The following is a 25,512-nucleotide window of genomic DNA, read 5'->3' as shown; positions in this document are numbered from 1 at the left end:
TGGCAGGGAAATAGTTAAGTTGTAAAGATCTCAGTAGAAACTAACAATGTACTGCGACTAATGCACATTGGCGATCAATCTATTTTCCTCCCATTAGAAAGGACAAATGAATTTTGAGACGGACCTTATGCACAGCACCAATTTAACTGGGGCATTTAAAATTGAATTACCGGGACTTGGTAAAATGAACCAATTGCATATTATTCAGTAATTTGAAAAATAAAGCAATGTTACAGTAGCCAAAAACTGGTAAGGAAACTTAGCCCCCGCCTTAATGGAATGACATGGTAAGCGTAGTGGGTTAGGCTTTCCATTCTGAGCGCTTTGACACCTTTGAACGCGTCTTTCATTTTTTACAATGTTTCAGTTAATTAATTTATCAATTTGACTCGTCATTGCCTATAATACAGTAATCAGTCATAAATCACTAGAAGCACAAATTATCATGACACGATTTTTTTGCTCAGCCCTCGATTATTTCCGACACGCGGTGCCGACTACGCCGACGGCTTTTCGACCGAACGTGCTGTGTATGCTGTCGCGTAAAACTGGAAATTTTTGGAAAAGCGAACAAATGAACGGTCGGACAAATTTTGCCTTGCTGGTAAACTAGCGCCCAAAACCCAAAATTTACGGCTCCTGCGCCAGCTGTCAGATCCCGCAACAAGATCTGCGCCGCTAGCAGGGATGGCAACTCTATAAAACAAAACGAAACGTCTGCAGAAGTGAAAGAAACAGAAAAAAAGATTATGCAGTAGTGGCGATGTCAGCTCCAGCGAATGCAATAGGGCCTTTATATAACACCGAATAATGCATACCATCACTCACACTTCTCTTGCATCCTATTCTGCTGCTAAAATGTTATTATTTATTATTAATTTACTTTATTTAGTCACACTGTAGACCAGTACAGGCTCACAAAGGAACGAGTTGGTAAAAAACTACCAAGGTGCGTGCAGAGAAATTGAACAACAACAACAACGGTTATACAGCGCGAACGAAAACTACGAAAGGAAGCGCAACGTTTCATGTCTGAAATAAAAGTTCAATTTTTTCGATTAATACATCGAAGGACATAGTATTCACTATGTCAGCGTGAGGTGCACACAAATGTCTAACTGTATTACACTTTGAAGCAATGGGCCTAATAGACCTAAAACGTGGCGTAATCTGCTGGGTTCAAGAAGGGTGGTTAGCGTCCGACCATGTTGTTTATTATTTGGATGAAAAACAGCGCAGCAGACAGGACCAAGAAAAAAGACACAAACACTGGTGCTGTAGTTTGTGTTTGTGCAAGCGCCCATGTTTGCCTTCTTTTCTTAGTCTCGTCTGCTGCGCTCTTTTTCATGTTTTTCATGCAAAGAATGTACCAATTAGCCCGGCTTACTCCTTTGCTGATTATTATAAAGAGGAGTGACCCAACATTTCTTGTATTCGACCTTACCATCCCAACCTTTCCTTCGGAGTCCTACCAGTGTTACCTTATCGGTGAAGTTATCGCAGGTCTTATCAATACTATTTTTTTTTCTGAGGCATCTGGAAGGCCCCACAAAGTCAGCTACTTTTCCGTAGCACCAAGGTGCAGTGTTGAGCAGCTGAAGTAACCTTGCGTATGGGAGACGATTTTTGCTGCGCTTCCTACTAATACACTGCAACATTTTCAGTGGCAGGCAGTTGCAAACTTGTATCCTACCAGAAGCATCGCATGCAACCTGAAACAACCGAGCGCAAATGAGTGCAGCAGGCTTACATAGGCTGTTGTTACTTACCTGAAGAAGCTTCAACATCTTTTTCTGGATTTCGACAGTAGCATGTGCTCCTTGAAGGTCAAGAGCCCCAAAGTGTGACACTCCATGGTTCCACATGTGATCTATCGCATCAAAAAATTTGGGTGTCCCGGCTTCGATGAACACTGTATCATTTCTGTGAAATCGGGGCAAAATAGTAGAAATTCGGGACTCAGGTCAGGTGTCTATATAAATGGCAGAAATGTGTGGTATATGGCTGTAATTATTATGGCAATAGATATATAAACACAGATAGAGTAATGAAAGCTGTCTCTCGATTTAGCAGCTGTATTTGCGTTATAAATATGACATTTATCAACGTGGATACAAAATAATTGCTGTTTCCTTTCATTGTACAGTCTAGTTTTTGAATGAAGAGTTTTTGAATGGTTTAGCGGCATCTGGTCTTCCGCAGGTTCTTAAAGCGAACTTTATGTCGAACACTTCGCCCTTGAAGTCACCACTAGGTTAAGGGTATCTATTGCATTCCTGGGAATAGCACGCAATCAGAATTGTAAGGCCGCAATCTAAAATCATTGGACTTCGAACTTTTGGCGAACGGTGTCTGGAGTCAAATATGAATTTACGGTGTTCTTGAGAGGAAGTCACTCATTTTACCTCAGTGCTAAAATGGAAATACTTTTACTCACCCACTACTTACAGCAGCTTTTTTTTGTTTTTGGCAATTGGTGCACATCAACTCAACCTTATCAGGAAGCTGGGATACTATCGCGTAAACAGGAGATTCGAATGTTTCTTTATTTGCTCTTGTTTTTTTTTTCAGCATGTCCATTTGTTCGAGGTTGTCCCCAACCTTAAAGAGTAACGGACATCATCTATAAGAATTATTGAAGTTAGAAATTTACTTTTTTTCTTACAAAGGAGCAGTCTGGACCGAAATCTGTGACAACATGGTGACAAAAAATCCTGTCTGTTTCAGATATCTGACAGCTTAGGAGGACGGTGGCGGCTACACAGCATTGCATAATTTTGCAAAAGAAGGACTAACATGAACATACCGCATTTTCTTAAAATTACAAAGATACCAATCTTCTTTGGCAACAAAGTAACACTAAAAATCGAATTACAGCAGTCATTCCTGAAAATGCAGTTAAATGGGCAACACTCAGTTCACATATGCACATCAAGAAAAAGTTTGAAAATAATATATGACAGCAAAAATGTCACAAATAACCACTGGGAAAACAGAATGCAAATATTGCCGCGAACAATTAGCAAAAACATCGTATCAAATTCTCAGAGACAAACATTTTCCAAACAGTAGTTTTTTACCTTGCGAGGCGGTGCAGTGCGGACGTGCGTCGCGTGGGCTCCGTAGATTTTTACCAACCCGGACCTTTTCGACCCACTGGACCTCCAAACTTTTGGTTGGAGCTTAAAGAGGACCAGAAGCGGACCACTTGGACACCAAATTCAAGACGGTGGGACCATTTTTGGTTTTTTACCGGTCTTTGAATTTGCCACTTGGTCCGGCGAGCACTAAGCCTCGTTAGGCCTAGCACGACTACGGGCGCTCGCGGGCGCTCGCCGACCTCGCCCCGAGGGACGAGGCAGCCTGGAACAAACCCCCGCCCCGACAACAGACCCGATTTTACACGGACAATGGACGGACAACCCAGGGGCTTAATAGACGTTCAAGAAATGTAGGAAGATCACCTCGACGCCGCCGAACCCGGGCTTCTAGCGGGAAGGGGCAACGAGGAGGCCTCCCTGCACAAGACCAACAACGCGAAGAAAACCAAAACTGGGAATTAGCCATGACTAGACGCCAGAAGAAACGCCAGAGAGAAAACGAACGGAACAACCCCGGGAATTTTCCACCGGCCGCTCAAGGTGACCTCGGCGGAAAAAACCCGGCCACCGCTCCGATAAAAGCTGGCACGCCAGCTGCTGTGAAGCAGTAAGAGAGCGAGACGATGCGGCGGCCGAGACTGAGGCTGCCTCCGCTCCCGAAAGGAGACTTCAAGACAATTTTGAGACCCGAAAGGACGCATTGTGAGATCGCTGCAAACCCACCAAGTTGCCCGGGCCGTAGTGGCAGCAACAAACTCGAATTGTAAAGGTGAAGACTTGATTATCAGACTTCGCAATGGCTCGAACATCATTATTGTAAGCACGGATAACGAGGAAGCGGCCCAATACGTGAGACGCATCACCCATCTCGCGTTCGGGGAACGCACCCATGTAGTAAACGCTTAGGTAGCAGTCCCCGAGGACACCCAACGAAGAGTAATTCACGGCGTAGACCCCGGAACATCGCCGGAAGAACTCAAGGCCAACTTACGGGTGCAGACTCAAGGAGTCAAGATCCACAGCGCCCGCATGCTGGGAAAGTCAAAATCCGCCGTCATCACCTTCGATGGCCCCATAACCCAAAGCAACTCCTATACTACGGAGGAGAGATGTGGTGCTACCCATGCCGCCCGACGCGGCAGATTTGCTACATCTTCTGCCAGCAAGGACATCGATCGGACATTTGCCCGAACATGCAGACCAAGGCCTGCAAACTATGCGGGACGCAGAATCCGGCTGATGGACACCAATGCACACTCAAGTGCCTGCTTTGCGACGGCGATCACGCAACCGGCACGAAAGATTGCATGCTGCGAGGGCGACCCATGCAGAAAGGCCAGCGGCAGAGCCGGAGCCGGAGCCGAAGGCGACGCCCCAGTCCGGGGCGAACACCGAGTCCACCAGTAGAGCAGACCACACCACAATCAGAGGAACACAGTATTAGACATGAACTAAAAAGCTTCTTGCATACACTGCAGAATCAAATGCTACAAATGCAACAGAAAATAGCGTGGCAAGACCAAAACTTCCGCAGTTACGTCAAAAACCAACACACTCAGAGAACCACCAATGACGCCAGAGACAGGCTCTTTAACGAGAGAAGATACGGACCAGAAAGCCAAAGTAACAACAATAACAATACATCATGGCAGGACAAAACAAACTAGAAATATGGCAATGGAACTGTAGATGATACCTACGAAAGCAGGGGCTCTTACATCCGTACATAAACACTAGAGAGACACCACCAGACATTATTATGTTACAAGAAACTAATACAACGTCCACCCTGAAAAGATACACGTGCAAGGAGAGCGGACGCACCGCAACCGTCATTAGCAACAAGATAGTCGCCATAGCACACAAAGGAATTGAGGACACGAAAATCGAACACATAGTAACGGAGATCATATCCAAAAAGAAGCACAAAGCTATAAGCACATTTATAGTCAGTATATACACTCCCCCCAGGCAGAAAGACGGCGACTTCGGCAAACTCTTTGCAGAAAAACAAGCTAGCCAAATCAAACAACCTAATAATTGCGGGGGATTTCATTGCTAAAATCCCGTGCTGGGGATACCAGAAAATTGAAAAGAAGGGGCAGCAAATATGCATTGCGGCAGAAAACATAGGCTGCGACCTCTTAACGGACGAAAATCAGCCAACCCAGACACCTGCCCCGATCTAACATTTGTTAAAGGATCAAAACAGGCCCAGTGGGAGAACCTGCTGGAGAACCTAGGCAGCGATCATTATGTACTGAAAACTACAATCGAAGCGGAGTACGTAAAAACAAAAATCGGCACCACCCATTTCACAGATCGGAACGCCTTCGGTAAGCACAGCGAACAACTAAAAGGGGAAATCACCTCGATAGAAGAATGGAGCCAAAAACTAAAACAGATACAATAACTCTACACAAAGGAAATATATAGAACAGAACAGGCACCGGAGGTGGACCGGCGGCTACTCGGGCTATGGGAGGCAAGACGCGGGCTCACCAAACGCTCGAAGAGACAGAAGCTAAACAGGAAACTCAGGAAGAACATAGCAGAGATCACAAAGGAGGCAGAACAGTACGCAACACAGCTGACCAGGCAAGGGTGGCAGCAGTTCAGCAGCTCACTGAATGGCACGCCCAGCACAGCCAAGACGTGGTGCATACTAAAGGTCCTCATGGACCCAACTAAAGCGAAAACAGAAAGCGGCAAAGCAATCAAGAAACTGGTTCACCAGCACGAAGCCTCCGACGAGGAACTACTGGAGGCAGTGCGTGTAAAATGCTACGGCCAAGACAATCGCAAAGGCTACGACGGGGAGTATCTGGGGACAGAGAACCCCGACATGGATAGACCGATTACAAGAGAGGAAGTTTACGTGGCAATTAGAGCGACAGCCAAAAACACAGTCGCGGGCACCGACAGGATCAGAAACTCCCTAAAATGCAACCTCAACGACGAGGCGATATATCAGCTCACAGCATACCTCTATACACTGGTGGCAGAGGGCACGATACCAAAGGAATAGAAGCACGCTGTCGTGGTGATGATACCTAAGCCGGGCAAAAAGCTTCAGATTGAAAACCTGGGTCCCATTTACCTCAACTCGTGCCTCGGCAAACTCTACGAAAGAATTGTCACCAGAAGAATCTAACAACACCTAGAGAACAAGGAGCTTTACCCGCGCAGCATGTTTGGCTTCCGGGCGAACCTGTCCACACAGGACGTCCTCCTACTGATAAAAGAAGAAATCTTGAACACGTCACCCAGAGCAGACGAAAACGTTATCATGGCCCTAGATATCAAAGGGGCCTTCGACAACATTAGCCACGAAGCCATCATGGAAGGACTGAACAACGCCAACTGCAGCAAGATAATCCACGACTACGTGAGGGCCTTTCTGACCAAACGCTCGGCAATGGTGGGATTGGGGGATCTGCGAAGTGACGTCTTTACCACCCCACACAAAGGCACGCCGCAGGGCTCCGTGATCTCACCAATACTCTTCAACATCACAATGATCGGACTGGCTCGAAGACTCAGCAAGATTGATGGCATCCAGCAAGCAATGTATGCTGACGATATCATGGTGTGGGTCAATAGAGGCTCCCTTGGACAGAAGCAAGAAAAACTGCAGGAAGCGGCCAAGTGCATGGAAGAATGTCAGAGAAAGGAGCCTGGCATGCTACACAGAAAAATCAGAAATCCTGAGAGTGGGAAAAAAACCCCACCAAGGAAGACCTAATAATAAAACTAGAAGGACAAAACATACCTGAAAGGAGCATGATACGCATCCTAGGCATGTGGATTCAAGGAAGCAACAAATGCAGCCACAAAATCAGCTTACTCAAAAAATCGACAGAACAAGTAAGCCGAATGATAACGACGGTATCTCAAAGAAGAAGCGGAATGAGAGAAGGAGACACAATCAAGCTGGTCAGAAGCCTGGTGGTCAGCAGAGTCACGTACTCGCTCCGTACCACAACATGACCAAGAAAGAAAAAGAACAGATGGAAAGGCTACTAAGGAAAGCGTATAAGACGGCGCTACATCTGCCAAGAAACGCACCCAACGATAAACGGTTAGAAATGGGCCTAAGCAACACCTTCGAAGAACTCGCGGAGGCGCTGCTCAATGCACAGATAGCCAGGCTCCAGCAGACTGCCACCGGCCGCAAGCTCCTAAAGAGATTAGGGCGTAACAGAGACGGAATAGAGGATCGGGCAGCTGGCATCCCAGACAGCGTTCGCCAGACACTGGAGATTCATCCCCTAGCGAGAAACATGGACCCGAATCTACACGCCGCCAGAAGGCAGGCACGAGCATATTACGTGGAACGACACCTAGCCGCACTAGAAAACAGTATACACAGACGCGGTCCTATACCCATGGGACCGCAACACTAGAATGTTTAGAGTCGCGGCAGCAGTGGTAGACCACACGGGAGAACCAGTCAGCTGCGCCACACTGAGAAACTGCACGGTAATGGAGAGGGAAGAAGTCGCCGTAGCTCTAGCGGCGGCTGAAGGTTACCGCAGGAACAAATCTCCGATAATTCTAACAGACTCTAAAGCAACATGTAGGAACTACACACAAGGCAGAGTTAGTAAGGAAGCACTGATAATCCTCCTCTAAACAGAGCCTCCTAACAAAAACATAAAACACAGGATATTCTGGATACCGGCACACGCCGGGATAGAGGGCAACTCAACGGTGGACAGCCTAGTTCGCGAACTCACGCACCGAGCAGGGCAGTCGGAAACCCTGGAGGCCCCCTTAACGGTGGAGTCGACATGTGCTGAAATACTTAACCACTACAGAGGACGGAGACTTAAATACGCCCCAAACCACACATCGCTCACACAACACGAGGCAGTCAGCTGGCGAAGACTGCATGCAGGTACGTTTTTCAACCTGCTCACACTACACAAAATGTTCTCTACCCAGTAGAGGGATACATGTCCGCGGTGCGGGGCAACCCCCACGTTATACCGCATCACACGGGAATGGAAGCGTCATTTCGCATTCCATAGAGTAAATAACCCAACTGCGGAACAATGGGAGGGTCTGCTCACCAGCAGCGAGCTCGCAGCCCAACGGTCAATGTGCAGCACACCTGCGAGGCAGCAAGACTCAGCGGTGCCCTGGAATAGGGGCGCCGACCTTGTGAAGCGGCCAGGTCTCAAGACATGAAGACACCGGCCCACCGCGAATCTCTCTGAGATACAGAGCAATAAAGGTTTCCATTCCATTCCATTCTAAACAGTAATCTTGAATTAGGGGCTTCGATTTGCAGGTTATATCACGATTGTCCAGTCTTAGATTGTTTAACCAAAATTGTTTAACCAAATTTCCTGTGTTTTGTGTTCCGGCAGCTGATGTTTTATTTACGGAGCACAAGGAAAACGAAGGAATTAAGGGGTTGTATTAACATAAGTGAAATTTTTAACATAATAGAAGCCTGTCAGAATATAATGTTAATATTGAAAGAATATAAACCCTTATAAATATTTTTGTGTTAGACGGGAGGTAGTTGTATTTTATTTATATATTTATTTATTTATTTATTTATTTATTGTGGATTGCACACTAAGAGCCATAGGCCTTTCACAGTATTGCACTCAGAGCACCGAAAAACAAAAGAGCAATAAAAAAATCGAACAAATTGCAACAAAAAAGAGCAATGAACGTGACGAATCCATCAACAAAAACGATGAATGATAGAAACAGTTCCCAGACATAAAGTGTGAGAGCCCCAGTGAGCAGAGCAGGTTTGCTTGAAAGGTTTAAAATCCTGATGAAATACATCAGGACCGCACGATGCATTGGCGTTAGATGTACGCATGATTTGCACGATGTGACTCATTTTGAATAGTGACACGTCAAACACACGGCTTGGTCGCACTGACCATTTAGGCACCCGAAGATTGATCAAAGAAGCTATGCGCATACAGTCAATGTGTCCTGTTTGCCGATCTGTTTGCAGACCTGTTAACGCACCCGTGTATGCACAGCTCTTTTCTGAAGCAAATATAAGTTAGATTTCTTATGCCTCTTGTACCATAAACTATTGTACAATAATGAATGTTATAAAGTACTATTGCGTTATAAAAAAATTTTATTCTCATCACAAGAATGTATCTAATCCGCGCAAATATACGTATAGCTGACGTGGCCTTAGAACGATTGTATTCGACATCAGTATACAACGTTAATTTCTTCGAAAAGGTAGCTGGAAGTGTTTTCACGAACTCCACGAGCTCTATAGGTTCATTATTGAATACGTCTTAATATTTCTTTCCCTTTAGAGCGGTACATCATAATTTTTGTTCTTACCTAATTTCCTGGGAAAAAATTTACTTCTGCCATAGTTGGAATTGAACAAGTGCATTTTTTTTAGTTTTTCAACGCCTGCTTCATAGGTACATTTGACAAAAAATAGAATGTGACATCGGCATGCGACAGACCATACGCCCCACTCGTGCATGTAAATTAGGCCCAACTGCGCTTTCGTTCTGGACTACGGATTTTATGCCGGGGGCAGAAGAAGTTGCCGTATTTACACCTACTCACCTCTGTGCGACAAGTAAGATTTTAATAAAAGTGGCGCAACGCCAATGCACTATTTTATTTACTTAAATAGAATAGCACGATTGACGGGATCAAACACTTAGCAAAGCCGATATTAATGCCGATGTTGAGTTTATTTTGTTTGAATTCCTCGATCATAATTTCTTGCTGCGTTAGAAGCGCCCTTTCAGTAGGCCCTATGTTTCATAAAGCCATGCTGAAAAATATGGAATAAATTACTGCAAAATTATGAGGCTATTTTAATATCCATCATTTTCTCAATCTCCTTAGAAAAATTGGAAGTACGGCAAGCAGTAGGTAATTAACGAACAATTTTTTTTCTCCATGCCTAAATTTCGAGATAGGTCCGGTATTCAACATTTCCATAAGGAAAATTTCATAGGATAAAATCATGTTAAATTGTACGTGACACAGGGCAAAATATGCCAAAAACGGATTTGACGGGAATTATTTTCATACCATTCAAGTCCTGCGACTTGCTAGTCTTGATATTTACAGACAAGAACGCTTCAAATAGATCAGCTGAGCTAAAAAGAGGGTCTGCGTGCTATCCTTTCCTAGCACATACTGAGCGCAGTTCTGGCAGAGACTCTCATTTTTTTTCATTTTATTTACTAAAACGTGGAGTGGTTTCAAGCTCGTCTGCCAGTGAACCACCGGATACCAGTTTTATTGCATGCGTAAAGGCATCAAGAGTTGATGCATGAATGCCAGGTTCTAACAATGAGTTCACCTTCCACCAAGCCACATCTGGACGCTGCACTTGTTCATCACGGAACACGTTTATTAAGTAAGCATACTTAGTCTGCTTGAGTTTAGGCGCAAGTATATGTCGATAGGTCTTAAATTCTGAAAGTTGCTAAATAATAATAATAATAATTGGTTTCGGGGGAAAGGAAATGGCGCAATATCTGTCTCATATATCGTTGGACACCTGAACCGCGCCGTAAGGGAAGGGATAAAGGAGGGAGTGAGAGAAGAAAGGAAGGAAGAGGTGCCGTAGTGGAGGGCTCCGGAATAATTTCGACCACCTGGGGATCTTTAACGTGCACTGACATCGCACAGCACACGGGCGCCTTAGCGTTTTTCCTTCATAAAAACGCAGCCTCCGCGCTCGGGTTCAAACCCGGGAACTCCGGATCAGTAGTCGAGCACCCTAACCACTGAGCCACCGCGGCGGCTTGCTAAATATTTCGTTATCTGAAATTCGCCAAAGAACGCATTTTTATGCTTAGTCATACTCCATGCCTGTCGCGTTAACCAGTTTTCGCTCCTTTTCTCGGCTTCTTGTGCGAATGGAAAGTAGATGGTATATTTCTTTAAATACTTTAATAAATAGTTAACACAGCCCCGTAGATATCACACCTAAAGAAGAGTAAGTGCTCGCTTCTTGGCGCGTGCTTCCGCAGTACAGATGCACAAATGGGCACTGAGGAAAGACTGGTGTTTTTGTTTATAGACTTCCGCTTTCTAATGATAAATATCGTAATTTTGCTGAAAATAAAGTTTGGAGACTAGAAACGTCACGAAACGAAATGCGGGGACTGTCATGTCTTGCTGTTCTCTCAATAGAACTGTGGGGAGTACAAGCACGTTTTATGCGCGAAATCTTGAGGATTGGCTAAGCTGCCATTCATGTTCAGACAGGAATCGCGGAGATCTTTTCGTCCCTGGCTGGAAAATTTTAACCAATTGGCGGGAAAACTTAAAAATTCAATTTTCTCAGGACTGAAATGCACTGCTCCCTGCCGGACTAACAAGAACATTTCCAGGAAAGCCTACAAAATCAATTTTTATCGTACAAGAAATGCATGCAGAGACAGCTTAAAGTACATCTTCAGCCGATAATTGAGGTCCTGTAGAGCTATTTCTCTAAAGGAGATTTCCCTTTAACTAAGAGCTGGCTCGTGTGATTTTCAGTGTGACTTCACCACATCCAGACGTAGTCCCACTCTTATGTACCTAGCTACTGCATCTCCTCTTCATCACCTGCATCACTGGCTCCTGTGCTTCAACACGGCCGAATCGTAACATTTCCAGCGGTCTGAACCTCTCTGAAGAAGGCTTTGGAGCAAAATCAAAGAACTGATCCTCAATTATTTAAAGGCTTATGAAAGGATTTCGACAGACTTTCCAGGGTGTCTAACGAAGTAAGCAAGCAGTGAGAGAGGTATTACGTAACAATATATATAAGTGTTAAGCGCAACCCCGGCTGCTCGAAACAAAAGCCCTCCCATCTCTTAACAAGTATCGATTTCAGACATCGTGCTATAGGTGGACATCGAGGTTTTACTGAATATTTTTAAATGTTGAAATGCCATGGCAGGATGCCTGCACAGAAGTGCTATGCTATTATTGTTCTGCAGAAAAAGCAAATCTAAGGACAAAGGGCTCACGTTTTCTAAAATTGCTTCCGCGCGCACGTGTACAAGCACTGATATTTTGCCAGGTTTGATTGCGATTAAGGAGATCAAAGGAATTTGTAAGAAAATGTACGCAGCAGATCAATGGATGCAATAGAACACCCCAGCTTTTACGGCATATCATTTTTATTTTTCTAAAAATTTTCAAACATAGAGCAATGAAATTTTTGGCAACCTTGGAGTGTTTTAGTTGAACGAAAGTAAAATACGAAAGCAAACACCTAGCACGGCGCTCTTCAGATACTTCTATAAAAACCGACACAAAAGGCACTGCGTTTCTTGACGTGATAAGAAAAAACTGTTCACAAGCTTCACGAATCTACAGAACGAGAACTTTGGCAAGAGAAATAAAAAATTTTTTTATAAGTTTCATGTTGCCGCGAATCTTTGCAGTGTTTGTTCATTCTTCAAATCTGCCGCCACGCCGCTTTATCGCTTTCTTTGCGACGCAAGACGCGACTAGATTTATCTCGATTGATCGCAGCCAGGCAGAGCTAATTCTACGTTGTTCCAGAATGTTCTAGAAACTTTGCACGCTTTATCTAGAAAGTTCGCTATCAGCTTCAAATTGAGCACGGCCGACAGCGGTGGGGATTCTGTTCGACGACCGCCGAGCACGTTTGTTGGTTGGCCGCCGCTGAGTGATTCAGTCCATTGTGGGCGCAAGTCAGCCCTAATGAAGAGTTTTGTTTAGACACTATTTTCGCAGCCTTTCTGCTCTCCGGACTGCAGTCACCACTTCGTGACAATATTTTGTCCACAATTCATGATACAAATATTCATAAGCCCAAAAGCATGTTGTGCCGGCGCAGTACGTGGCTCTGTCGCTATGGGAAACCTGCGCTGAAGCTTGCGGTGCCGATTGCAGCGCCATAACACGCTGCCTAGCGAGAAGACCAAGCAGTATTGGGTAGTACTCTTAGTAGTTTTCCGCGCCACCTTCAGGAGCTTATTGGCGTGAGCCTCCGCGCTCTGTCGAAGGCGCACGTGCCGTGCGTCAGCTATCTGGGCTACGCCGAAAGAAGCTAGGCAATGAATGCTGCCAGCCAAACGCGGGTATCTAATCGCGCAGAATGTGTTTTCGCGTTTCCAGCGGCCCAAGCGGCTGACAAAAGCAGTTTTGAGTCACCGAATGGAACAATTGCAGTGGCACCTTGGCAGTGCAGGTTCCTCATGCGAAAACCTCGGCTGCGGGAGGTGGTTGGTTCGAAACCCATCGCCGGACACCCACCGGTAAAAATGGGTACAAGCCACCGCCGGCCCGGCGCCCGGCTTCTTCAGGGGTGTGTGCTTGGAGGGGGCTCCGCAAACCCCGCTGCGCCCCTTCGGAGGCAAACCCAGTTTCGAACAACTCAGCCTGCAAAGGTGGTTCGTTCCCCATGGGGAACCTGCGCTGCCAAGGTGGCACTGCAATTGTTCCATTCGGTGACTCAAAACTGCTTTTGACAGCCGCTTGGGCCGCTGCAAACGCGAGAACACATTCCGCGCGATTAGATACCCGCGTTTGGCTGATAGCATTCATTGCCTAGCTTCTCTCGACATAGCCCAGATAGCTGACGCACGGCACGTGCGCCTTCAACCGAGCGCGGAGGCTCACGCCAATAAGCGCCTGAAGGTGGCGCGGAAAAGTACTAAGAGTACTACCAAAAACTGCTTGCTCTCCTCGCTAGGCAGTGTGTTATGGCGCTGCAATCGGCACCGCAAACTTCAGCGCAAGTTCCCCTTAGTGCTCGGGTGCTGACCCTAAAGATGTGGGTTCGATCCCTGCTACGGTGGTCACATTTCGTTGGAGGCAAAATGCTAGCGACCCGTGTACAGTGCGTTGTCAGTGCACGGTGGAGAACACCAGGTGGTTTAAATTACCCGTAGTCATCCACTACGTCACCTTTCATAGCCTGTGTCGCTTTGTGACGTTAAATCCCAAACACTATAAACCAAGCCCTAAAACGTGGTGCATAACGTGGTGCATAATATTGCTCTTGCGGGAGGTACTGCATCTTTAAAATGACCCATTTTTAATTTGTGAAGTGTGAAGAAGAAGAATGCCATTAGCCCAGCGGCACTGCCATCGCTCAGAGCGAGAGCGTGTTAACCTTGACAGACCGGAGACTGTATCGCCGCCGCCTGAGCGCTGACATAAGACCCCGTTAGAAAAGTAATTTTCGCCAGCTTTGAATAAGGATAAAGATACATGCCTGAAAATTTTAACAGGATGTGATAGATGTCCGCAATCACGTCCACTTTTTCATTTCGTTTTTATAATTTTGTTCTATTTTTAAACATTCAGAAACTATAATCGTAAGAAGTTTTTTGCTTACTTTGACGGTGTCACTCTCAGAAAAGGAATAAATATATAGCCAAACTATAGCCATCTCATCTTTATATTCCCGTTTATAAAACATTACCTCTGCAACGTTACAAAACTCACTGATCTGTGCCGCTACAGAGGAGAGAATATAAATCCTCAAACTTTCAGAAACCAAGCAAAAAAAATCTTGAAAGATGTGTTTGTTGTTCTTAACTAGTGTGTAAAGATAGTTTTCAATAAATTACGAAGTGTATTGAAGACATGCAGACTGTTGCTTTTTGTTACTGCAGCCAAAGCAAGGTGCATGCGTTGCTGCTGACAGTAGGAGCGGCCCCGTACACAAAAATGACTTGGCCAGGAAATTGATGGGAGGGGGGGGGGGGGGAGCCTTATTACCGTCACGAGAATATACTAGGTCGCGCGGGCTTCGAATTGCTTCTAAAAGCCGTTGAAATGTTGAACTTTGAGCACACATGTTTTTGCCTTGCGTTTACGGCGGAAAAAAATGAAAATAGAGATATTTAAAAGAGCGAAGGCGGACTAGCGTATACGTATACCGGATTACCGGATGCTTCCTGCGCACGCGGGGTGGCAGTGGCGAGGATAGGTGGAGCCACTGCGCATGCGCAGCCGGCGTACGTAAATTTCGTAAACGTATACGCTAGTACGTCTCCGCTCTGCTAAATCTCTCCAATGTCTACACATATTTTGCGGTAAATTAAGCCTTGCTTCTGCGTCACGGCGATGCTTTTCCGCCGTTTTCGAGGCTTCACATGATTATTAATGCGTTTATTCTTCTATAAATTTCTTTCGAAAGAAAATACGTGTACGCTAGTACGTCTCCGCTCTGCTAAATCTCTCCAATGTCTACACAAGTTTTGCGGTAAATGAAGCCTTGCTTCTGCGTCACGGCGATGCTTTTCCGCCGTTTTCGAGGCTTCACATGATTATTAATGCGTTTATTCTTCTTTAAATTTCTTTCGAAAGAAAATACGTGTACGCTAGTACGTCTCCGCTCTGCTAAATCTCTCCAATGTCTACACATGTTTTGCGGTCAATGAAGCCTTGCTTCTGCGTCACTGCGATGCTTTTCCGCCGTTTTCGAGGCTTCACATGATTATTAATGCGTTTATTCTTCTTTAAATTTCTTTCGAAAGAAAATACGTATACGCTAGTACGTCTCCGCTCTGCTAAATCTCTCTAATGTCTACACATGTTTTTCGGTCAATGAAGCCTTGCTTCTGCGTCACGGCGATGCTTTTCCGCCGTTTTCGAGGCTTCACATGATTATTAATGCGTTTATTCTTCTTTAAATTTCTTTCGAAAGAAAATACGTGTACGCTAGTACGTCTCCGCTCTGCTAAATCTCTCCAATGTCTACACATGTTTTGCGGTCAATGAAGCATTGCTTCTGCGTCACGGCGATGCTTTTCCGCCGTTTTCGAGGCTTCACATGATTATTAATGCGTTTATTCTTCTTTAAATTTCTTTCGAAAGAAAATACGTGTACGCTAGTACGTCTCCGCTCTGCTAAATCTCTCCAATGTCTAGACATGTTTTTCGGTCAATGAAGCCTTGCTTCTGCGTCACGGCGATGCTTTTCCGCCGTTTTCGAGGCTTCACATGATTATTAATGTGTTTATTCTTCTTTAAATTTCTTTCGAAAGAAAATACGTGTACGCTAGTACGTCTCCGCTCTGCTAAATCTCTCCAATGTCTACACATGTTTTGCGGTCAATGAAGCCTTGCTTCTGCGTCACGGCGATGCTTTTCCGCCGTTTTCGAGGCTTCACATGATTATTAATGCGTTTATTCTTCTTTAAATTTCTTTCGAAAGAAAATACGTGTACGCTAGTACGTCTCCGCTCTGCTAAATCTCTCCAATGTCTACACATGTTTTGCGGTCAATGAAGCCTTGCTTCTGCGTCACGGCGATGCTTTTCCGCCGTTTTCGAGGCTTCACATGATTATTAATGCGTTTATTCTTCTTTAAATTTCTTTCGAAAGAAAATACGTGTACGCTAGTACGTCTCCGCTCTGCTAAATCTCTCCAATGTCTACACATGTTTTGCGGTCAATGAAGCCTTGCTTCTGCGTCACGGCGATGCTTTTCCGCCGTTTTCGAGGCTTCACATGATTATTATGCGTTTATTCTTCTATAAATTTCTTTCGAAAGAAAATACGTATACGCTAGTACGTCTCCGCTCTGCTAAATCTCTCCAATGTCTACACATGTTTTGCGGTCAATGAAGCCTTGCTTCTGCGTCACGGCGATGCTTTTCCGCCGTTTTCGAGGCTTCACATGATTATTAATGCGTTTATTCTTCTTTAAATTTCTTTCGAAAGAAAATACGTGTACGCTAGTACGTCTCCGCTCTGCTAAATCTCTCCAATGTCTAGACATGTTTTTCGGTCAATGAAGCCTTGCTTCTGCGTCACGGCGATGCTTTTCCGCCGTTTTCGAGGCTTCACATGATTATTAATGTGTTTATTCTTCTTTAAATTTCTTTCGAAAGAAAATACGTGTACGCTAGTACGTCTCCGCTCTGCTAAATCTCTCCAATGTCTACACATGTTTTGCGGTCAATGAAGCCTTGCTTCTGCGTCACGGCGATGCTTTTCCGCCGTTTTCGAGGCTTCACATGATTATTAATGCGTTTATTCTTCTTTAAATTTCTTTCGAAAGAAAATACGTGTACGCTAGTACGTCTCCGCTCTGCTAAATCTCTCCAATGTCTACACATGTTTTGCGGTCAATGAAGCCTTGCTTCTGCGTCACGGCGATGCTTTTCCGCCGTTTTCGAGGCTTCACATGATTATTAATGCGTTTATTCTTCTTTAAATTTCTTTCGAAAGAAAATACGTGTACGCTAGTACGTCTCCGCTCTGCTAAATCTCTCCAATGTCTACACATGTTTTGCGGTCAATGAAGCCTTGCTTCTGCGTCACGGCGATGCTTTTCCGCCGTTTTCGAGGCTTCACATGATTATTATGCGTTTATTCTTCTATAAATTTCTTTCGAAAGAAAATACGTATACGCTAGTACGTCTCCGCTCTGCTAAATCTCTCCAATGTCTACACATGTTTTGCGGTCAATGAAGCCTTGCTTCTGCGTCACGGCGATGCTTTTCCGCCGTTTTCGAGGCTTCACATGATTATTAATGCGTTTATTCTTCTTTAAATTTCTTTCGAAAGAAAATACGTGTACGCTAGTACGTCTCCGCTCTGCTAAATCTCCCCAATGTCTACACATGTTTTGCGGTCAATGAAGCCTTGCTTCTGCGTCACGGCGATGCTTTTCCGCCGTTTTCGAGGCTTCACATGATTATTAATGCGTTTATTCTTCTTTAAATTTCTTTCGAAAGAAAATACGTGTACGCTAGTACGTCTCCGCTCTGCTAAATCTCTCCAATGTCTACACATGTTTTTCGGTCAATGAAGCCTTGCTTCTGCGTCACGGCGATGCTTTTCCGCCGTTTTCGAGGCTTCACATGATTATTAATGTGTTTATTCTTCTTTAAATTTCTTTCGAAAGAAAATACGTGTACGCTAGTACGTCTCCGCTCTGCTAAATCTCTCCAATGTCTACACATGTTTTGCGGTCAATGAAGCCTTGCTTCTGCGTCACGGCGATGCTTTTCCGCCGTTTTCGAGGCTTCACATGATTATTAATGCGTTTATTCTTCTTTAAATTTCTTTCGAAAGAAAATACGTGTACGCTAGTACGTCTCCGCTCTGCTAAATCTCTCCAATGTCTACACATGTTTTGCGGTCAATGAAGCCTTGCTTCTGCGTCACGGCGATGCTTTTCCGCCGTTTTCGAGGCTTCACATGATTATTAATGCGTTTATTCTTCTATAAATTTCTTTCGAAAGAAAATACGTATACGCTAGTACGTCTCCGCTCTGCTAAATCTCTCCAATGTCTACACATGTTTTGCGGTCAATGAAGCCTTGCTTCTGCGTCACGGCGATGCTTTTCCGCCGCTTTCGAGGCTTCGCATGATTTTTTAATGCGTTTATTCTTCTTCAAATTTCTTTTGAAAGAACATAGTCGGCGATTTATGAACATTACAAACAAGGGTTTCTTCAGAGCTACAAGATGTGTGAAACCACGAAGAATCATAGCGCAATATGTGCTTAGACGTTCTTAAATTTTCAGCGAAAAGTATTTCTTTATCGACAAAATATATATGAGTAAATTTTAAACCCATCACTATATAGGTTTGCATGCAAGGGCATATTAATTATCCGCGGGTATCGATATTTTTTATATCGATGACGACCTCCAAACTTTAAGTCCTAAATGTTTGTAATCTTTTATACGAAAGAATAGATGTTTGTAACCTACAATAAGATTTGAGTGCAATCCCCGGTGAGTAAAAATCTTTCCTGAAGATTACCAGCCATGTTCTTGCAAGAAATTTGAAGTCGCACATGATTAAAGTGGGCAACAACCACACTTTCTCTAACGAGGGTCGTTAAGAGGTGCTTTATGTAATAAACCAGCACTATTATGCAAAATTCTTTATTGTTTATGATATTTCATTGTCTACAACATTTAGGCACAGCATAAAAACATCGAATTTTTTTAATTCGACATCCTAAATTCTTGTCCTTCATTTGCTTTTGTGAAGTTCGCACAGTACTAGTTTTATCAAAGGCAAGAAGGTAAATATTATATTACTTACTATAAAATCTCGTGAGCAATGTAGCAATAAGCATTTGCGGTAATTGGTCATTTCTTCAATTATACAATAAGACCGAAAGTAAACATGAAAACTTTCAGTGCGTCAATAATGAAATCTTACGGAAAATACTTAGAAGTCGTCTAAAAGATGTTGGCGCACCTTACTCCAGTAAAAAAGTTCGAATGAATGTCAGGCACATAGTAAAATATGTGTGTAAAAAATTTTTAAAGATAATTTTGTTTGTAATTCAGAAAACATCTGTTAAGAACACATCAACTGCCGCCGCGGTGGCTGAGTGGTTATGGCGCTCGGCTGCTGACCCGAAAGAGGCGGGTTCGATCCCGGACGCGGCAGTCGAATTTCGATGGAGGCGCAATTCTAGGGGCTCGTGTACTGTGCCATGTCAGTGCACGTTAAAGAACCCCAGGTTGTCAAAATTTCCGGAGCCCTTCACTACGGCGTCCCACATGGCTCGAGTTGCTTTGGGACTTAAAACCCTCAAAAACCATAAACCATAAAGACAAAAGAGAAAGCAGTTTACGAATAAAATAGACGTGTTCTGTACTTCTAGCAGTTCCACCTGAAGTACCAGTCACGCGGCTATCCGCTATAGAAAACTTTGCTTTGAAAATGCGGGTAACTCATCATAAATCAGCTTGTACATATTTAGAATAAAATTGCAAGCATTAGCGATTTTCTGCTTGGATCAACATGCATTTCGTATTGTGCTGACCCTTGTTTAGCTGGGGTACGGCAAGCTTCAATATGGTCCTTGCTGTACTTGCCGTACAGCACGAGCGTTTTCTGCATGCTTTTACCTGTGAAATTCTGAAAGAAGGTAAGCGGTGCCGATTGCGCACGTTTGGTGCGAATAATCTGCTGTACTTCTTTTTATGAGCAACCTGCTGCCAGGTTGTGATTTCAATGTGTACAGAACATGCGATCGTGCCGGATCGAATATGTGGCCGCCCGACACTAACAGCACGTCATGCACACGCGCACATCAGTCATTGTGGTTGTCATTTTTATGAGATCTTTCTTGCATTTTGCACACGCGCACTAGATGAAGACGCTATTTGGAAAGATCCCGGACTGTGAAACCATGCACTAAGACCGATCAATGCATGTACGCCCTCTTGTAGTAAAGGTTTGAGATGCGTGCAGCATGAAACCGAAAAAACAAGTGCATTGCGCTCGTTGCAGTACGCACGCCTTTGGCCGCTCTAACGACTGGAGGCAAGCGCTGACGCAGGGGTTGTCTACCGACAGTGCAGGGCGGCAGTACACGCCGAAGGGCTCAACGAAGCATACCGTGTTGCGCGGAATACGTACCGTAGTTACCGAAATTTTACGGAACCACCCCGCGCTTATGCCCAGAGCGCAAGTCACCCGCAGCGCAACGATTTCACCAGTAGCTTTTCGTATTCATCATACCTGACGCCTGCAGACGCGGGCACAAGAATCGAGCTAACGCTGAATGTGGGGTGATTTAATTAGCAAGATAAGCCTTATCAGTTGGATGTGACAAGTAAATTTTTAACCGTCCCTATTTTATACCTAATCCTGGTACCTGAGATAGCGGTTGCAACGGTCTACCTTGTTGGGTTCACACACTATTAAAAAGCCTCCCACGAATAAACTTTCACCTCGCTGCTTTGGGCCGCATTCTGTGATTATTTTATTATTATTATGCGAAGCATATTAACGTAGGTTTCGGGCCTTCGCGCGACGCCCGGCGGTGGCCACCATTGACCCTGAAGTGGGGTCACGTGACATGACGTCACGTGATGACGTCACAGAGGCTGCAGATGGGGCCTCATATCGCGCCGTCGGTCGCCTCGCGGCCTTCAAGTGACCTTCAAGTAGGTCACGTGACATGACGTCACGTGGTGACGTCATACCGGCTGCAGATGGGGCCTCATATCGCGCCGTCGGTCGCCTCCCGGCGGTGGCCACCATTGACCCTGGAGTGAGATCACATGATGTGACGTCGCGTGATGACGTCACACCGGCTGCACATGGGGCCTCATATCGCGCCGTCGGACGTCGCCCGGCGGAGGCCTCCACGCTTCGGTTCGCGCCGTCGCGCGCGAGCGGCGCCACCATCGCTGCATCACGTGATATGTGACGTCACGCCAGGGATGAAGCGGCGCGCGCCCGCCGTCGCGTCAGTCTCTGTGCCCGCAACCGTGCCAGCGTCTTTGCGCCGGGCGTGTATGCGGTCAAGATGCCTCCAAACGCTAAGGACGTTAATAATAGGAATGCAAAACGAAGGCTGCAGCGTGCTACGGAAACCGATGAAGAACGCGAAGAACGCCTAGCCAAGCGGCGCGCTCAATATGCGGCTCGACGACAACGCTCCGAGGGTGTATAACATGCTTCGCATCCACTGGGCTTAACCTTGATAAGCCTCCAATTTTTATTTATTATGGATTCAATATCTGCCTCAGGCGGTTTCGATATTTTTAGTAAGCCAATTTTAAGCCGGTGATTTCCTTCCAGGAGAGCGAAAAATTTATGGATTTTGGGCAACGGCACCAGGGAGCAGCTGCGAGGACCAGCCCTGCGTGGCGCCCTGAGCTCCGGTGCCAGTAATCCCACTTCGAAGCATGATGTTTTCAATGTATGCTTGGCTGTTTTCTTCGAAATAAGCATAGCTTTCACGGTTTTGCGTGGCATATTTCACGTATAACGGAGAATAAAAACAAAATAAAACACAAAAAATGATTTAACATAAAATATCCGTAAGACAAAATAGAAAATCCGGGAAAAAAACGAAGCGCGAAAATAGAAAACAGACTTTCCACAAATAATTTTTCCCTGCGAGAACAAAATATATTTAAAAAACAGAAAAGCTCAGAACACAAAAAGAACAAAATAGAGAATTTTAGTCAAAGCAGCTGCCACAAAATTTTTGTATTTTTCGGCAAATGTGTTTTAGTTCATTTCAATATCTTTGCAGTCGTTTGCAGCCAAAGTTGCCAAAAATCCAGTGCACTTAATGGTGGAGAGACATGTGTATGATTATGAATTTTTGTGCTTCGGAATACTTTCCTCAATAAAAACAACTGTGAATCATTTATTTTTACTTATCAAGGTGCAACACTTTCAGATATGAGGCAAATAAAGATGTAGTTCAAGAGTATACTGCGTGGTCTGATCTCCAATCGGCCCGTTGCATCATGTATCCCTGGTCATCGTCTGTCTCAGTGGTTAGGGCGCTCGGCTACTGATCCGGAAATTCCGGATTCGAACCCGACCGCGCCGGCTGCGTTTTTATGGAGGCAAAACGCAAAGGAGCCCGTCTGCTGTGCGATGTCAGTGCACGTTAAAGATCCCCAGGGGTCGAAATTATTCCGAATCCCTCCACTATGGCACCTCTTTCTTCCTTTCTTCTCTCACTCCCTTGTTTATTTCTTCCCTCACGATGCGGTTCAGGTGTCCGCCGATATGTGAGAAAGATACTGCACCATTTCCTTTCCCCAAAAACCATTTTTTTCTATCATAAATAAATACCATCAAAAGCTGCGTGTAATGCACCTCTGGCCAAAAATGCAGGGAATGTGTGCGTGTATGCACTTTCTGACTCTTTCTACACGCATAATGGGACCGAGTACATTTACCATTCTCTGCCGATCCCTACCCCACCGCTAAGTCCTTACCTCTTGCATGCAATCTTTAAAGCAAATTATGTAAAAATTCTGAACTTTCTTTCCAACCATAGCATGCGCGATGTAGTGGATATAGCCCAAATTTATCGTTGATCGTCTTTTCCAAGCAGTTTGAGAACTGCAACAAGCATTACTGTCCGTCACTTTGATTTCAATACATTCGGCCAACGACACGCGGGCGCCTTTGCTTCAAGTGACATTTCATTTCTGTACAAACCATTACATAAGCGGAATTTAAAGTACCATGCTCATGGTCTTTAACGCATCTTTCACGAAAACTTATTCAACTAATCAATTTAACTTACAGGGGAGAGAATGAAATACCCAGGGCGGTTTTCTTCATCTCCAAACCCTGCCTCAGGAAGTGCCTGAATCCGGCCCTGTGGGGTGGAGTCACGAAGTTCCTTTCGTCGTCGTAGAGAGACTCGAAGAAGAGGAAGTCGCATGTTCCGTCCTCTGGAACTAGGCTGTGCGCGGTGAACTTGCTGCTCACGGTGCACACCAGTGGAACAGCGGGCATTGCATCTGAACCTGCGAGTAGAGGAACACCTCGGTCCGCACAGTGCACGGCCAAACCACGCAAGAGTATTTTCTGCGGTTTCGTGCGCTGTGCTGCCGTATCTGTGTTGGAGGACTCGAAATTAATGTGCAGCTCTAGCAAGCACAAACAACGATAGCAAGAAAGATGAGGTATGGTGTGGATTTGTGCATAGTAAAAATGGAAAGTAGAAAAAATCAGGGGTCTCCGGTCAGGTGTTCCTCGAGGCACCGTACTAGGCCCCTACTTTTTTTAATTTATATTAACGAACTACCCAACAACATAACATCTAACATACCCATGTTAGCCGACGGTCGTGTGATATACTGTTCCGTAAATAACCTCTCTGATGTTACCGCCATACAGAATGATCTCCTCAAAGTGCAAGGGTGGTGCGACACCCGGCTCATGAAACTATCGGTCAATAGAACCTTTTTGATCTCTTTCCACCGCTGATGTAACTACTCATCTCCTAATTACTTCATCTACTGTTGTCCTATAACTCATACCGACACTATCAAGTATTTAGGTAGTCATATCTCCAGTGACCTATCTCGGATCAGCCATGTTACTCATATAGCTAACTCTGCCAATCGCGTCCTGGGCTACTTATGACGCACCATTGCCATAGCACCCCCTTCAGTCAAGCTAATCGCTTATGTATCGCTCGTCAGACCTTAACTAGGGTACGCATATTCTATATTCGATCCTCACCAAACTAACCTGTCTAATTTACTTGAATCTATTCAGAATCGTGCTTCACGATTTATAATTTCGAAATACTCTTATCGCACCACTCTAAACAAACAGAAATCATAACTTGAACTTACTTCATAATCTAGCATCCTGCCACACAATTGCCTTTCTCTTTATCATAAGTATTTTAACAGCTTGTCACCCTGCAGCGCGTTCATCCGCCCAGCCCATCCATTATCCCGTCATAGTCATTCGAAAGCAGTCTACTCCCCGCGCGCCCACACCACAACATTAAAAAAGTAATTTTTTCTCCATACTGTCCTGGACTGGAACGAGTTTCCCGGCCACATCGCTACTTTAACAGACATTCAACCATTCAAGGCTGTCATCGAAAACCATTTTTGTCATAACAGCCGTATTTCCCGCCCACCCATCATGTAATGTTGCTGAAATGGGTCCTTTGAGTACCTAACAAATAGATAAGTAAATAAAGAACGACACAACCGTTGGAAATGCTTCGTCTGCCGCCGCCGCTAAATGAACTGCCTAAGCAGCGGCTCAGCGCCGCCGCCCAGAGGATCTTGCTGTTCGCGCCGCCGAAGGAGAAACAGCTGCGCTCAAATTTTGCATTAAGGAGTACTGTAATCATCATTAGAATTTTTTCTGTTTTACTATGAGCACTGGTTCGCATGTTCTCAGCACAACTAAGCATTCCTTGCATTATTACGTGGCGTCTGTGGGGTTTCTAACAGTGGCTGTGACCGTGCACTTAAAGGCAAGACGCCCTCCCACTACCGCACTTTCGTCTTCGAAAAATTAAACATGAAGAACCAAAGCGCAGCCAGCAGGGATGCATTTTGAGACCAGCAAACCGGTGTCCTTCTTTGGTGGAGCAAGCACGGAGGTAGACAGCGCGCTAGCGCCAGGCAAGGACCGCCAGTCGTGGGCAGGAGTATATATTCACGACGAAGCATGCCCTGTCCTGGCACACATCCTGTTAGGGTTCCTCTATTGTTTTTGCCACCTCTCCTGTGCTTCCCAAATATCGGAGCTGTTTCTTAAGCGGAGCAGGTGTCTTCACCTGCATAAGGCCCATGTAATCTAGAGCGGTGCTGCGCCTGCGTCGCCTGCGCATATATCTACGGCCGGGATACACAGTTGATGTCACCAGGAGGAAATTCAGGAGGAAGGCATACCTTTTAAGCTTCAAGAAAGGGACCGACTGGACAGCTCTGCTAGTCTCGGACATCCGAAGGTAGGACTGCATCCGACGCCTTTTACCAATCGGCATGTTATCTGGTCGCGAAACTGCGCGCTTTTTTCTTCTTCTAATTGGTGTTATCCAACTGGCGCTTTCTGTACGCTGTATAGAAAGTCCATGTCACCGACAAGGAGGGCTTAGCCCAGGTCGGAAGGAACTGCCTGAGTACCCACGACCATGGTAAGGATGGCGACCGCGAAAGCTGGACCACATGTATACAAGCCACCGCGGTA

General features: G+C 45.2%; 1 protein-coding gene across 1 annotated transcript in view; it reads right to left on the bottom strand.

Moving 5' to 3' along the window:
• The window catches only part of LOC144109808 (uncharacterized), a 68,128-nt gene that overhangs the window by 37,525 nt on the left and 5,091 nt on the right, over positions 1-25,512 (bottom strand). The window contains exons 2-3 of the mRNA XM_077642596.1: positions 23,090-23,315; positions 1,770-1,923 (exon numbers count right to left, since the gene is read on the bottom strand). Coding sequence (XP_077498722.1) covers positions 1,770-1,923; positions 23,090-23,315 — 380 coding nt within the window. The remainder of the gene's footprint in view (positions 1-1,769; positions 1,924-23,089; positions 23,316-25,512) is intronic.

This window comes from Amblyomma americanum, chromosome 11 (genome assembly GCF_052857255.1).
Source record: "Amblyomma americanum isolate KBUSLIRL-KWMA chromosome 11, ASM5285725v1, whole genome shotgun sequence".
Taxonomy (NCBI): Eukaryota; Metazoa; Arthropoda; class Arachnida; order Ixodida; family Ixodidae; genus Amblyomma; species Amblyomma americanum.
The sequence above is the reverse complement of the archived record's forward strand: the minus strand, read 5'-3'. Positions and strand labels throughout refer to the sequence as shown.